Below are 12,035 nucleotides of genomic sequence, written 5' to 3'. Positions count from 1 at the left end.
AGGGGAGGACGGATTGGAAATGAGAAGGGAGCAATACGTCTGGGACTAAGAGGCTGGACTGACCACTTGGTCAAGGGAAGATGGACAAGAAGCCCCTTCCTACACACACGTAATTACTGGGTGCCTCAGGCTCTGTTCCCCCAGGGCCTAGTTCCTGCCCTCAGTTCTTCCAGAAGGACCACATCCTACCTCAAGGACTAGCGAGAGGTCAGGAGCCCCCCAGCCAGGAGGCCAGGAAACTACGTGCACCAGAATTTTCCAAAGGACTTGAGCCCCACTGAGTTTTCCCTCCAGAGAGGGTGGGAGGCACACAAGAGGGAGACATAATCAGCTGGGCCAAGAAGCCCCTCAGCCAAGGCAGGCCATGAACCTGGGAGAAAGACAGACCACCAAGGCCAAAGTCCGGCCAAGGGGACAAGGAAAGGAGGGAGCAGAGCCCAGCACAGAGAGGACGTGTGCCTCTCACCCTACCTTCCCCTCCGACCCCGCACCCTGCCGTTCAGGCTCCAGGGCAGAGAATCCACATTCCCCTGTCCCATCTGCCCGCAAACACCTTATAGACAGCGAAGGCTTCAAGCTCCACGGCATACAGGCCGTTGGGGTGAGGCGGCTTGAAGTGCAGGCGCAGGGCTGTGGACTTGAGAGGGGGCACATCGCAGGTGTTTGGGGTCACCCAGAAGGGGCAGTCAGCCCTGCGTGTCCAGGCCACGGTGATCTTGCCGTTGGTGTGGTTCATCAGGCACAGGGGGACGGGGCTGGGGTCCTGGGGCCTGGGACAGGCACCGAAATCCACCTCGACAGGCTCAATGCTGATGGCCGGGGGAAAGATAGCCACGTCATTGGTGCCGTCGAAGAAGTACTCAGTCATCGAGGGGATGAGGGGATACTGCGGGGCCGGTAGGTCCTCCGAGTCCTGCGTCGGGAGAGAAGGGTGGGTGAGGGCTAGCTCTCCGGCCACTGCCCCTCATCTCTGTGCTCCTTTCTGGAAAAGGCTACAAGAGCTCCACACGTCACACCCCCCGACTACGAACGATGCCCACGGCACTGCGGAGCGCGGGACTGCCCAAGGATTGCTAGAGAAGGGGGGTGCGTGAACCTGGGAGGGTGGACAGCCCCCCGGGGTCCCAGAGGGACACATCGAACGAACCTCGATGGGGATCATCAAGGCGCCATTCTTATCCTGCTCCAGCTTCCTCTCCCTCAGCATGATGCCCAGGATGTCGGGCGGGTAGAGCGTCAGGCCCCGCGCCAGGTGCGTGCGGTACCACGTGAGATGCTGAGGCCGGAGGATAGCTGGCTTGGTGCTCTCCGAGTGGCATGTCCCAATCAGGTCCAGGAACAGTGGGTCCTACGACATTTTGTCTGTGTGAGGCTAGATTTCAGCCTCCACTCGCCACCCTGGCCAGAGACCGGCTTCTTCAGGGCACAGTGTGTACCACCTGGTCTGGGGGCCCAGGTGGGGTTGTCACCTCAAGGCTCTCTGCCCTGCACGTGCTGCATGGGGTGAGGGCCAAAGTCCTGGGCTGGCAGCAGTGAGAACAAGACTGGCCCACCCACCTGGCTGGAAGCGAGCCTCTGCATGCCCCTAGCCAACCTCTGGCTCCGAAAGCCAGGCTGGGGGCCCTGGAGGAGAAAATCCTGCAAGTTCCAGAATACAGGTGACTGAGCACCGAGCCCTGTTCTCATGACCGGGCCTCGGATTGGGCCTCCAGCTCCTGGGGAGCCCAGCCTCCCCCCTCCCCAACAGCTCACCTGGTGGTGGATGAGACAGGCCACCCGCCGCCAATAGATGATGGGTTGAGTGGGCTGGAAGACACAGCACAGGGTCATGCGGGCCTTGCCCACCAGGGTCCCAAAGGCAGGTCTGATGCTGAAGACACTCTCCTGACAGTCGATGTCAAAGTGGAAGTAGGCCCTGCAGTCCGACTTGTTCTCCATCCACAGGCACTGCTCTGAGCGGGTCCCGAGGTTGACCCAGCTGAAGTCGACGCAGTGGTGCTGCAGCGACAGGTGAGGACCTGGGTGGAGGAGGCGGAGGTGGGGGAGTCGCTGTGAGTGGGCCCAGCCACCTGGGTGGGTCTCCAAGGGTCCCACCGATGGGAGGTGGTGCTGCCTGGAGACAGAAGATTGGGTTGGAAAGGCTTGGCACCCCAGCGGCCTGTGCAGACCGCCAGGTCGGGTTGTAGAGGGGTGGCGGTTGTGGGGGGATGGTTGGGAGTTGGGGAGTCGGGGAGTGAGTATGCGAACAGTATCTCCAGGTGACCTTAACTGATTCCTAGCTGAGCCCACCAGGGGGCAGCAGACACCCAGGCTGAGGGTAAAGAAGCCCCGGGCGTCTAGGAGCAGACGCTTGTCAGTCGTAACCAAGGGCTGCTGCTGTCCCTGGAGGCAGTGCAGTGACCTGGGACTGCCAGTACCTCGAGAGAAACCGACGACTTTGAGCAGGGTCTGGGAGGCACAGCCAGAGGGCACAATGGACAAGTAGTCCATGGTCCTGACGTCCAAGGTCTCAGGGCGGAAGAACACCGACACAAATTTCTTCTCTCCGGGGGGCACAATGCCATGGGCTGTGGGGCACGAGAAGGCCTGGTCTTTGACCAGCACGTCTGGGGCCACTTCGATCCTGAAGGGGGCGCTCACCTGTGGGGCCAGGAAGGATCCGGTTACAGGGTGGGGTGGTCTGTCATCACCAGTGCCCAGCTGAAGCCCTGCCTCTGCCTCAGTCATCAGCTTGATTGTGGAGCAAGGCTGCATCGGCCCAGAGGAGGGAAGGGGCTGAGCCGTGTGCCCTGCACTGGGACTGCCCAGAGGGGGTACCTCTGCCTTGTCCCAAAGGTACCACGAAGGCTAACAGTGGTCCTGGCATCAGGACACCTGAGGGCTGCTCTTGGGATTGTTATGGGGGAAGGTCAAGGGATAGTCCAGCCTAGCCGCTAGCTGAGATGATGGGGGGACCCCTGCTGACATGAGTGTATCAACAGACATAGGTATGCAAGGCTTGCAACATTCTGTACAAGGGGTGGGTAGTAGGCACACCCAGGCCTGTGGTCCCTGATCCCTGCCCCCACTTCCCGCCACGGGCACAGGACACATACTGCCGATGGGTTATACAGCTTGATCTGCCTCTCGGCGGTGCAGCCCACAGCAACAGTGCCAAAGTGCAGCACTTTCTGGAAGCCCTCGGCATCCTGGTCCTCCGGGCGCCTCTGCTTTATGCTCACCAGCAGCTGGGCGCATTTGGCTGGGCAGAGAGTGGACAGCCTTGGGGAGAAACCCACCAGGGCCTCTGTGGCCCCAAACTGAATAGCCCCTTCAAGGAAGACACGGGTCCCCAGGGGAACACTGGTCTGCGGCACCAAGGGAAGCAAAGAGATGACAAAGCCTGTGGGGCTCAGCGAAGGGTGGGAGGCTGATGGAGGTCCCTTGGGGGCCAGGCCAGGGTGGGGGTAGCGGGAGCACACTGGAGGTTTTGTTTCCCAGGGAGGTGAGCGGGGGGCTCTGGGGACTGGTGAGAGGTCGGGCCTCACCCACAGCCTGCAGCTGGATGCCGCTCTTCTGCTTGCTGCCCTCCCCATACCAGCACGTGGCCTGAGCTTCATAGATGACAGCCATTGGGGGCTGGAAGGTCACCTTGATCCGGCAGGCCTGGCCTGGTTCCAGCAGCCCTGTGGTCGGCAGCATCTGGAATGGGCTGGGGGACTCCCAGGTGAAGAAGGTAGGCAGGTCCCTGGGGGTGGGGTGCGGGGTGGGGGGGATGTGGATCAGAGCCACTTTGCCCCCTCTGACCACTGCCCCTGCTTTAGAAAGGTAGAGATGCCCCCTTTACTCCCACACGCCACACGCAGGTCTCTCCTGCTCCCAGGAATCCTCCTCCCAGTTGTTGCGCTTCCCACCTCCAAGCCTCAGCCTCTGCCCTCACCCCACATTTTCCAGGCAGAACCAGGCCTCAGCCATGTCCCCCATGGCGCACATGGGCAACTGCAGGGACGGTGGGCAGATCAGCTTGTGGCAGGGCAGGGTGGCTCTCAGGTCCACACAGAACATCCCCTCTGCTTTTTCAAGCCACAGCTGGTCCACGTACTCCTTCTGTGGTGTGTGGGGGCGGTGGGGAGAGGCAGAGGCAGTGACTGATCAGTGGTACCCGGGTGGTACCCACCTCACCCTGGCCCTGGCCATCCCCCCAACATAACTGTGGAGGGCTGGGCCGGGCCACGGCCCTCCTCCATCTCAGTCTCTGAAGACAAGGTCAGTCACTTGAGCTCTAGTACCATCTTGGTCTCAGAGATATGAGGCCTCTTTTGTGAGGGACAAAGTTTTGGGAGAATATTTTGAGAGCAGGAAGAAGCCAAGGAATACAGGCCTTTCTGACGGCCGGCAGAGTAGCACAGCTTTCCCCGCTGCCCCACCCTCCCCACCCCACACATCCAACTGGAAGCCCCTTCTGTCTAATGAGTTTTGGCTCCAAGTGGTAGGATGTGGGTGAGGATGTGGGTGTGGTGGTTGGGTTGGGGGGCTCCTCACTGCTCTGGCCTGCCCCCCTGCTACAAGGTCACTGTGCCCGTGTCCCTCCCTGTCTTCCGCTCACCACGGCAGGCCTTACCTTCTCCAGAGGGCGGAAGATGACAGGGAGTGAGAGGGTTAGGCCTGGGCTCAGGAAGATGGGCTGGGGGACGACCGTGAAGAAGAACTTGGTCTTGGGGGGCCTGTGGGAGGGAGCCAAGGAATAGACACTTCGGGGTCAGAACACTAGAAGAGGCAGAAGGATTAGGGGAGACCCTGGAAAGGTAAGCAGCTGGTGGGACTGTAGAAGGGGAAACACAGGGGTTATGCCCCAGTAGGAACTGTCTCTCACATGGCACCATTTTTATCCCAAACCTTCACTCCAGGATGTCAGAGTGCTGAAGGGAAAGATACAGGAGCAGACTTCCCCGGTGGTCCAGTGGTTAAAGAGCCACCTGCCAACGCAGGGGACGCAGGTTCCATCCCTGGTCTGGGGAGATCCCACACGCTGTGGGGCAACGAAGGCCGTGGACCACTACTGAGCCCACACTCTGCAGCGAGAGAGGCCGCTGCAAGAGGAAGCCCGTGCACCACAACTAGAGAGTGACGCCTGCTCGCCGCAACCGGGGAAAAGCCCGCACAGCAACAAAAACCCAGCACAGCCAACAGTGAGTAAATAAATAAACAAAATTACTTTAAAAAAAGAGAAAAAGACAATATGCCAAAAACTCTATACCAGTAAGTTCAGATAAAATAAACACATTTCTAGGAATGTATAATTGACCAAAAGTGACTCAAGAATTATACATTTTGTGGCCACCCTAACCTAAAATTATCCAAAAAATTGAATAAATAGTCAAAGAATCATCCCACAAAGAAAAGACCAGGCCAGATGGCTTCGCAGCAAGTAGTATGGAGCACTTGATAATTCTAGCCTTGTCTTCCCAACAACAGAAAACAAGGAAACCCTCCCCAAAATACTCTGTGAGTCTATCATAATGTTGTTATCAAAACCTGACAGTTATGAGAAGAAAGGAAAATTACAGGCCAGTACCAGCCATAAACAAAATATTGGCAAAAACAATTTAGCAATGAGTATAGAAAGAACACTCAATCATGAACAAGCGAGGCTTATTCTAGGAATACACCATTGGTTTAACATTAAAAAAAAAGTGGGGATGGATTTTCCTGATGATCCAGTGGTTGGTAATCCTCCTGCCAATGCAGGGGACATGGGTTCAATCCCTGGTTTGGAAAGATTCCACATGCCTCGGGGCAACTGAGCCTGTGGGCCACAATTACTGAATCCTCTGTGCCCCAGAGCCTGCACACTGCAACAAAAGAAGCCTCCGGCTCACAGAAAGTGCATTCACAACAACAAAGACCCAGCATCGCCAAAAAATAATCAATTAACTTTTTTAAAAATCAGGGGATTTCTCTGGCAGTTCAGTGGTTAACACTTCAAATTTCCACTGCAGGGGGTGCAGGTTAGATCCCACATGGCCTGTGGTGCAATCAAAAAAAAAGAAAATTAAAAATCATTTAACGTAATTAACTGTATTGACAAATTAAGAGAGAGAAAAACAAATGACCATCTCAATAAAGAAAAACATTAAATAAACTTCAACATATGTTTATGACAAAAACTCTCAGCAACCTAGGAATAGAAGGGAACTTCCTTAACCTGATAAAGTCTAAAAAAAGAAGAAAAAAAAACAACTACAGGAAACATGCAAATTAATGGTGAACACTGGAATCTTTCACGTTGAGATCATGAGCAAAACAACGATGCTTTCTATAACCACTTCTGTTCAGCACTTTCCTTTTCAATAGTGCAGGAAGGAAAGACAAAGAAAGAAAAGATATAGGATTGGAAAGGAAGGAAAAAATGCCATTTTTATTTAAGATATGAACATGTACATGGAAGACAGAATTAACAAACACATCATTAGAATTAACAAGAGAGTTTGTCAAGGTTACTGGGCACAATGGTGTGGAAAAAACATCTATATTTTTTAAAAATGACTTTCTAAAAAACCAGCAACAAGCAGAAGAATAAGACAACTTTAAAAGATATCATATTCAGCATCACTAAAAATTTAAAACACTTAGGTATAAATCTAACTAAAGGTGTGTAAGACATCTATGGAGAAAATTTTACATTTTATTGAAAGACATGAAAGAAAATCTAAAGAAATATAAGGAGGCACCATGTTCATGAAAGACTCGATTTGTAATGATGTCGATTCTCCCCAAATTGATCTATGAGTATATGCCCGTGTGCTCAGTCACTTCAGTCATGTCCAACTCTTCGACCCTATAGACTGTAGGCTCCTCGTGTCCATGGGATTCTCCAGGCAAGAATACTGCAGTGGGTTGCCAATGCCCTCCTCCAGGGGATCTTCCCGACCCAGGAATCAAACCTGTGTCTCTTGTGTCTCCTGCATTGCAGGTGGACTCTACCCCACTGAGCCACCTGGAAAGCCTAAATTGATCTATATGTTCAACTAAATCCTAAACAAAAATCTTAAAAAGTTGTCTACTTGTATGTATTTAAGTTGATTTGAAGATATTTATGAAAGTTAAAAGGTCCAATGAGAGCCAAGACAATCTTGAGCAAGAATGAAGTTGGAGGACTTACACTACAAGATAATCAAGACTTATAAGCTTTAATAATCAATTCAGGATGATATTTATTGGCCCAGGGAGAGACAAATAGAGCAAGGGAACAAAACAGGGTTCAGAAATGGTACCTACATGTATGGACACCTGATAAACATCAGTGGTAGGGACATCATAAGGCAAAGTATAAAATTTTCAATAAATGGTGCTGGGACAACTGGACATTGATTTGAGGGAGAAAAAAGTCACTGGATACCTACTTCAAACCATTCACAAAAATCAATTCCATGTAGATAAAAGACAAATACGAAAGGCAAAATTACAATGTCTTTAGAATGTACTATAGGAGAAAACCTTCATGAACTAGATAAGGGTAGAGAAGAACTTGCAAATATCAACCGTAAAAGAAAATACATTGTTACATTCGATTCCTTTGAAATTAAGAATGCCTTTTCTTCAAAATGCATGATAGAAGAAAAGACAAATCACAACGCGGGAGAAGATATTCATAACACATAACTGATAAAGAATTAGTATCTTCAATAAGAACATCTATTAAAAAAAGACAGTCTACAAAGAACATGTAAAGATAGGTAACAGGTACATGAAAAGATGCTCAACATTGCTAATTATTAGAGAAATGCAAATCATAACAAATGAGATATCACCTTGCACTATTATCAAGAAGTCTACAAAGAAATGTTGGTGAGGATGTGGAGAAAAGGGGACCCTGGTATACTATTGGTGGGAATGTTAATTGGTCTGCCATCCTGAAAAACAGTATGGAGGTTCCAAAAAAAACTAAAAATAGGACTACCATATGATCTAGCAATTCCACTCCTCTGCATGTGTCCAGAAAAAAAAAAAAGGAAAAATACTAATTGGAAAAGATACATGTACCCCAATGTTCATAGCAGCACTATTTACAATAACCAAGATACTGGAGCACCCCAAGCGACCATCAACAGACAAATGGGTCAAGAAGATGTGGCATACACACATACACACATACACACACACACACACACACACTCACTCACACACACACACACTCACAATGGAATATTGCTGCTAAGTCACTTCAGTCGTGTCCGACTGTGTGTGACCCCATAGACGGCAGCCCACCCGTCCCTGGGATTCTCCAGGCAAGAACACTGGAGTGGGTTGCCATTTCCTTCCCCAATGCATGAAAGTGAAAAGTGAAAGTGAAGTTGCTCAGTCGTGTCCGACCCTCAGTGACCCCATGGACTGCAGCCTTCCAGGCTCCTCCTTCCATGGGATTTTCCGGGCAAGAACACTGGAGTGGGGTGCCATTGCCTTCTCCGATTCTCCAGGCAAGAACACTGGAGTGGGTTGCCACTGCCTTCTCCAAATAGAATATTACCCAGCCACAAAAAATAATGAAATACAGCAACATGCGTGGACCTAGAGAATGTTATGATTAGTGAAGTCAGTCAGACAAAGACATATACTACATGATATCACTTGTATGTGAAATCTAAAAACTAAAACAAACCAATGTTTATAGCAAAGCAGAAACAGACTCAAAGATACAGAAAACAAAGTAGTTGTTACCAGTGGGGAGAGGGAAGTGGGAATGGGGCAAGATCAAGATAGGAGTATGGGGTTAAGAGAAACAAACTACCAAATTTAAAATAGATAAGCAGGACTTCCCTGGTGACACAGTGGATAAGAATCCGCCTGCCAATGCACGGGACACAAGTTCCATCCCTGCTCTGGAAAGATTCCAAATGCCGAGGAGCAGCTAAGCCCTTGTGTCACAACTACTGAGTCCGCACTCTAGAATCCTCCAGCCACAACTACTGCGCCCATGTGCCTAGAGCCTGCGCTCCACAGCAAGAGAAGCCACTGCAATGAGAATCCGAAGCACTGCCATGCAGAGCAGACCCTGCTCAACACAACTAGAGGAAACCCATGCAAAGCAGCAAAGACCCAGCACAGCCAAAAATTAATTAATAAATAAATAAACCTAATAAATTAATAAACCTAAAGAAATTAATAAACCTAAACTTAAAATAATAGAATAAAATAGTTAGGCAACAAGGATATCCTGCAGAGCACAGGAAATGATAGTCATTATCTTGTAATAACTTGTAAGGGAGTATAATCTATACAAGTACTGAATCATTATGCTATACAATGATGAAATTAGTATAATATTGCAAATCAGCTACATTGTAATTCTTTTTGAAAAATGAAAAAAGATAATCTAACAGAAAAATGGGCACAGACTTAAACAGGAATTTCACAAACAAAATGGCTAATAACACAGGAGAAAAACACTTAATTGTAATAGTAATCAGAGAAATGCAAATTAAACCTACAACAAATTAGCATTACTGGCAAAAAATTTAAGTCTAAACAATATCAATTGTTGGTAAAGTTAAAGAGGAATGGGGATACTCATATGTGGCTGGTGGGAATATACATGGATATAAGTACTTTGGAAACGAGTCTGGCAAACATGGACAGACATCTGTAAGAAGCAAACGTGTACATGTTCTAAGTCACAGTAGCTCTATTCCTTTGTATCTACCCTAGCAAAACTTGAACTTGTGCAATAGCTGAACAATGTTGATAACAGTCTCAAACTTGAAACAACCGAAATGTCCCTCAGCAGAAGAATGCACCAACACATAGAAGCATACACTGAACTATTACTCTGTGATGGAAAAGGATAAACTATGCGTGCATGTGGATGGGTTTTATGAACATACCCAAGCTATGACCAACCTAGACAGCATATTAAAAAGCAGAGACATCACTTTGCCAACAAAGCTCCGTATAGTCAAAGCCATGGATTTTCCAGTAGTCATGGATGTGAGAGTTGGACCACAAAGAAGGCTGAGTGCTTAAGATGCTTCTGAATTGTGGTGCTGGAGAAAACTCTTCAGAGTCCCTTGGGCAGCAAGGAGATCAAACCAGTTAATCCTAAAGGAATTCAATCCTGAATATTCATTGGAAGGACTGATGTTAAAGCTGAAGCTCCAATACTTTGGCCACCTGATGTGAAGAGCTGAATCACTGGAAAAGACCCTGATGCTGGGAAAGATTGAAGACAGGAGGAGAAGGGGGTGACAGAGGATGAGGCGGTTGGAAGGCATCATCAACTCAACGGGCATGAGTTTGAGCATTTGTGAGATAGTGAAGGATGGGGAAGCCTGGCATGCTGCAGTCCATGGGGGTGCAAAGAATCAGACACGACTTAGTGACTGAAAAACAACAACAACAATAGTATATCTTGTTATCCCACTTATGTAAAGTTCACAAGAAGGTAAACAAACTATACCACTTAGGGATGCAAACATCAGTGGCAAACCCCTTTGAAAAAAACAAGAAAATCATTATCATGAATGTCAGGACAGTGGTTACCTTCACCAGCAGGGAAGGTGTTCCAGCGCTGGGGGGATACATGATGAGAGAAGGTGAGCTTCAGACACTGTTATCACTCCATTAATTAACCTGGTCACATGGGTTCCACTTTCAACAACTGTTAAAACTATGCATGTTCTATACACTCTTTTGGTTTTGCATGACTTGTGTTTTAAGTGACTGCTTTGGGGGTTTGAGGGCTCAGGGAGTTAGTCTCTGATCCCTCGTACTGTTACCTGTATTTTATCTTCTGGATTTTCAAGGAGAGATTTTTCAGAACCAGGTTTTTGGTGATCTCCTTCCCCAGCACCCAGCCTTTCCATTGTAGCTCCTCAGCCACCTCAATGTCCCAGATGACCCTCTTCTTCACTTTGTCCTGCTTCTTTGGGAAGCACAACTGAGTATCCAGGGAGCTGGCAGGCTGTCCGGTTGGCAGGGAGAAAGGAGAGAAGAATTCAAAAACCCAGAGAATGGGCTAAGATCTCCCCCCCTCCAGAAGGTAATGAATTACACCACTTCTTGCCCCAGAGGGGATGGTCTGGAGAGAGAAGGTGAGAGGCAGGGAGGCCCTGGAGTCTGATATTATCTCTTCTGAGGTCACTGGAATGGTTTTCCAACTAGATTCCCTGAGACACTGCCCCTGAAGCAATCCCTGGACCGCTCTTTTGGCCCCTAAACCCAGCACACTCAGCAGCCTTAGCTGGCTAGTTCTGACCCCCGTGTGCCCTCAGACACTGCTCTGTTCAGATGCTGCCTTCTCCTCCTCCCCATCCCACCCCTTCTCTACAGAAGCCTGCAGAGAACCCTTCCTAAGACGTCCCTCGCTGGAACTTCTCCAGGGCACAGGGATATTCCACCATTTCCTCTCCCATCCCTCACCTAGCTGGTAGAGCAAAGGACAGAGCCAGCTTACCTGGGGCCAACCCACACACAATGCCTTGGCTTTGAGGCCACTCCAAGCACTTCTCCTAAGGATGCTAGATGTTTACTGTACCAACACTCCCTGTCTGTAACAGCAAATCCTTTCACAGGCTGATCCCTAACCCTTAACTATCTGAGGAGGGAGGGGAATGGACAACTTCTGGGGCAGCAAGATGGCGGGAGGAGGAACCAGGTGTCTCTTCCTACCACTCATTGCAGTGAATGTAAATTCACTGCCATTTTCCTTTAGCTTTGACCAAGGATTGGTTTTTATATCATTATATAAAGGGGGCCTGGCGTGCTGCAGTCCATGGGGACACGACTTAGCAGCTGAGCAACAACAAAGGATAAATGTATGTGTTTAACAGATATGTGTTTCACTACCTATGATGCGCCAGACACTGTAGAGGTTAGTGCCAGGCCTATCATAGTGAATGAGACCATCAAATCCTTTCTCTCTTGGAGCTTACATCTCAGTTTCAAAATATACAGAGTGTCAGATGGCCCAAACTGCCCACGGAGGAAAGGTGACATGGGTGACCGAGGGTCATTTATTATAAACATCAGTTGATGCATCGATCAGAGTCCAACCAGAAAAA

The 12,035-nt window shown here is 49.4% G+C and overlaps 1 protein-coding gene across 5 annotated transcripts in view; it reads right to left on the bottom strand.

Moving 5' to 3' along the window:
* Nucleotides 1–12,035, bottom strand: part of CFAP65 (cilia and flagella associated protein 65) — a 39,710-nt gene that overhangs the window by 23,423 nt on the left and 4,252 nt on the right. For 4 of the 5 annotated variants that reach the window (XR_005718963.1, XM_040228315.1, XM_040228316.1 and 1 more), the window contains 9 exons: nucleotides 10,752–10,936; nucleotides 4,601–4,703; nucleotides 3,920–4,086; nucleotides 3,528–3,727; nucleotides 3,096–3,241; nucleotides 2,418–2,640; nucleotides 1,753–2,018; nucleotides 1,148–1,348; nucleotides 554–913 (listed from right to left, as the gene is read on the bottom strand). Coding sequence is in view for 4 of the 5 variants with exons in the window: in XM_040228315.1 (XP_040084249.1) it covers nucleotides 554–913; nucleotides 1,148–1,348; nucleotides 1,753–2,018; nucleotides 2,418–2,640; nucleotides 3,096–3,241; nucleotides 3,528–3,727; nucleotides 3,920–4,086; nucleotides 4,601–4,703; nucleotides 10,752–10,936 (1,851 nt within the window). In the remaining variant the exon portion in view is untranslated. Of the gene's footprint in view, nucleotides 1–189; nucleotides 371–553; nucleotides 914–1,147; nucleotides 1,349–1,752; nucleotides 2,019–2,417; nucleotides 2,641–3,095; nucleotides 3,242–3,527; nucleotides 3,728–3,919; nucleotides 4,087–4,600; nucleotides 4,704–10,751; nucleotides 10,937–12,035 lie in introns of all 5 variants that reach the window. The other variant, XM_040228318.1, reaches the window with a different exon arrangement.

Source organism: Oryx dammah, unplaced genomic scaffold (genome assembly GCF_014754425.2).
Source record: "Oryx dammah isolate SB20612 unplaced genomic scaffold, SCBI_Odam_1.1 HiC_scaffold_27, whole genome shotgun sequence".
Classification (NCBI taxonomy): domain Eukaryota; kingdom Metazoa; phylum Chordata; class Mammalia; order Artiodactyla; family Bovidae; genus Oryx; species Oryx dammah.
The sequence above is the reverse complement of the archived record's forward strand: the minus strand, read 5'-3'. Positions and strand labels throughout refer to the sequence as shown.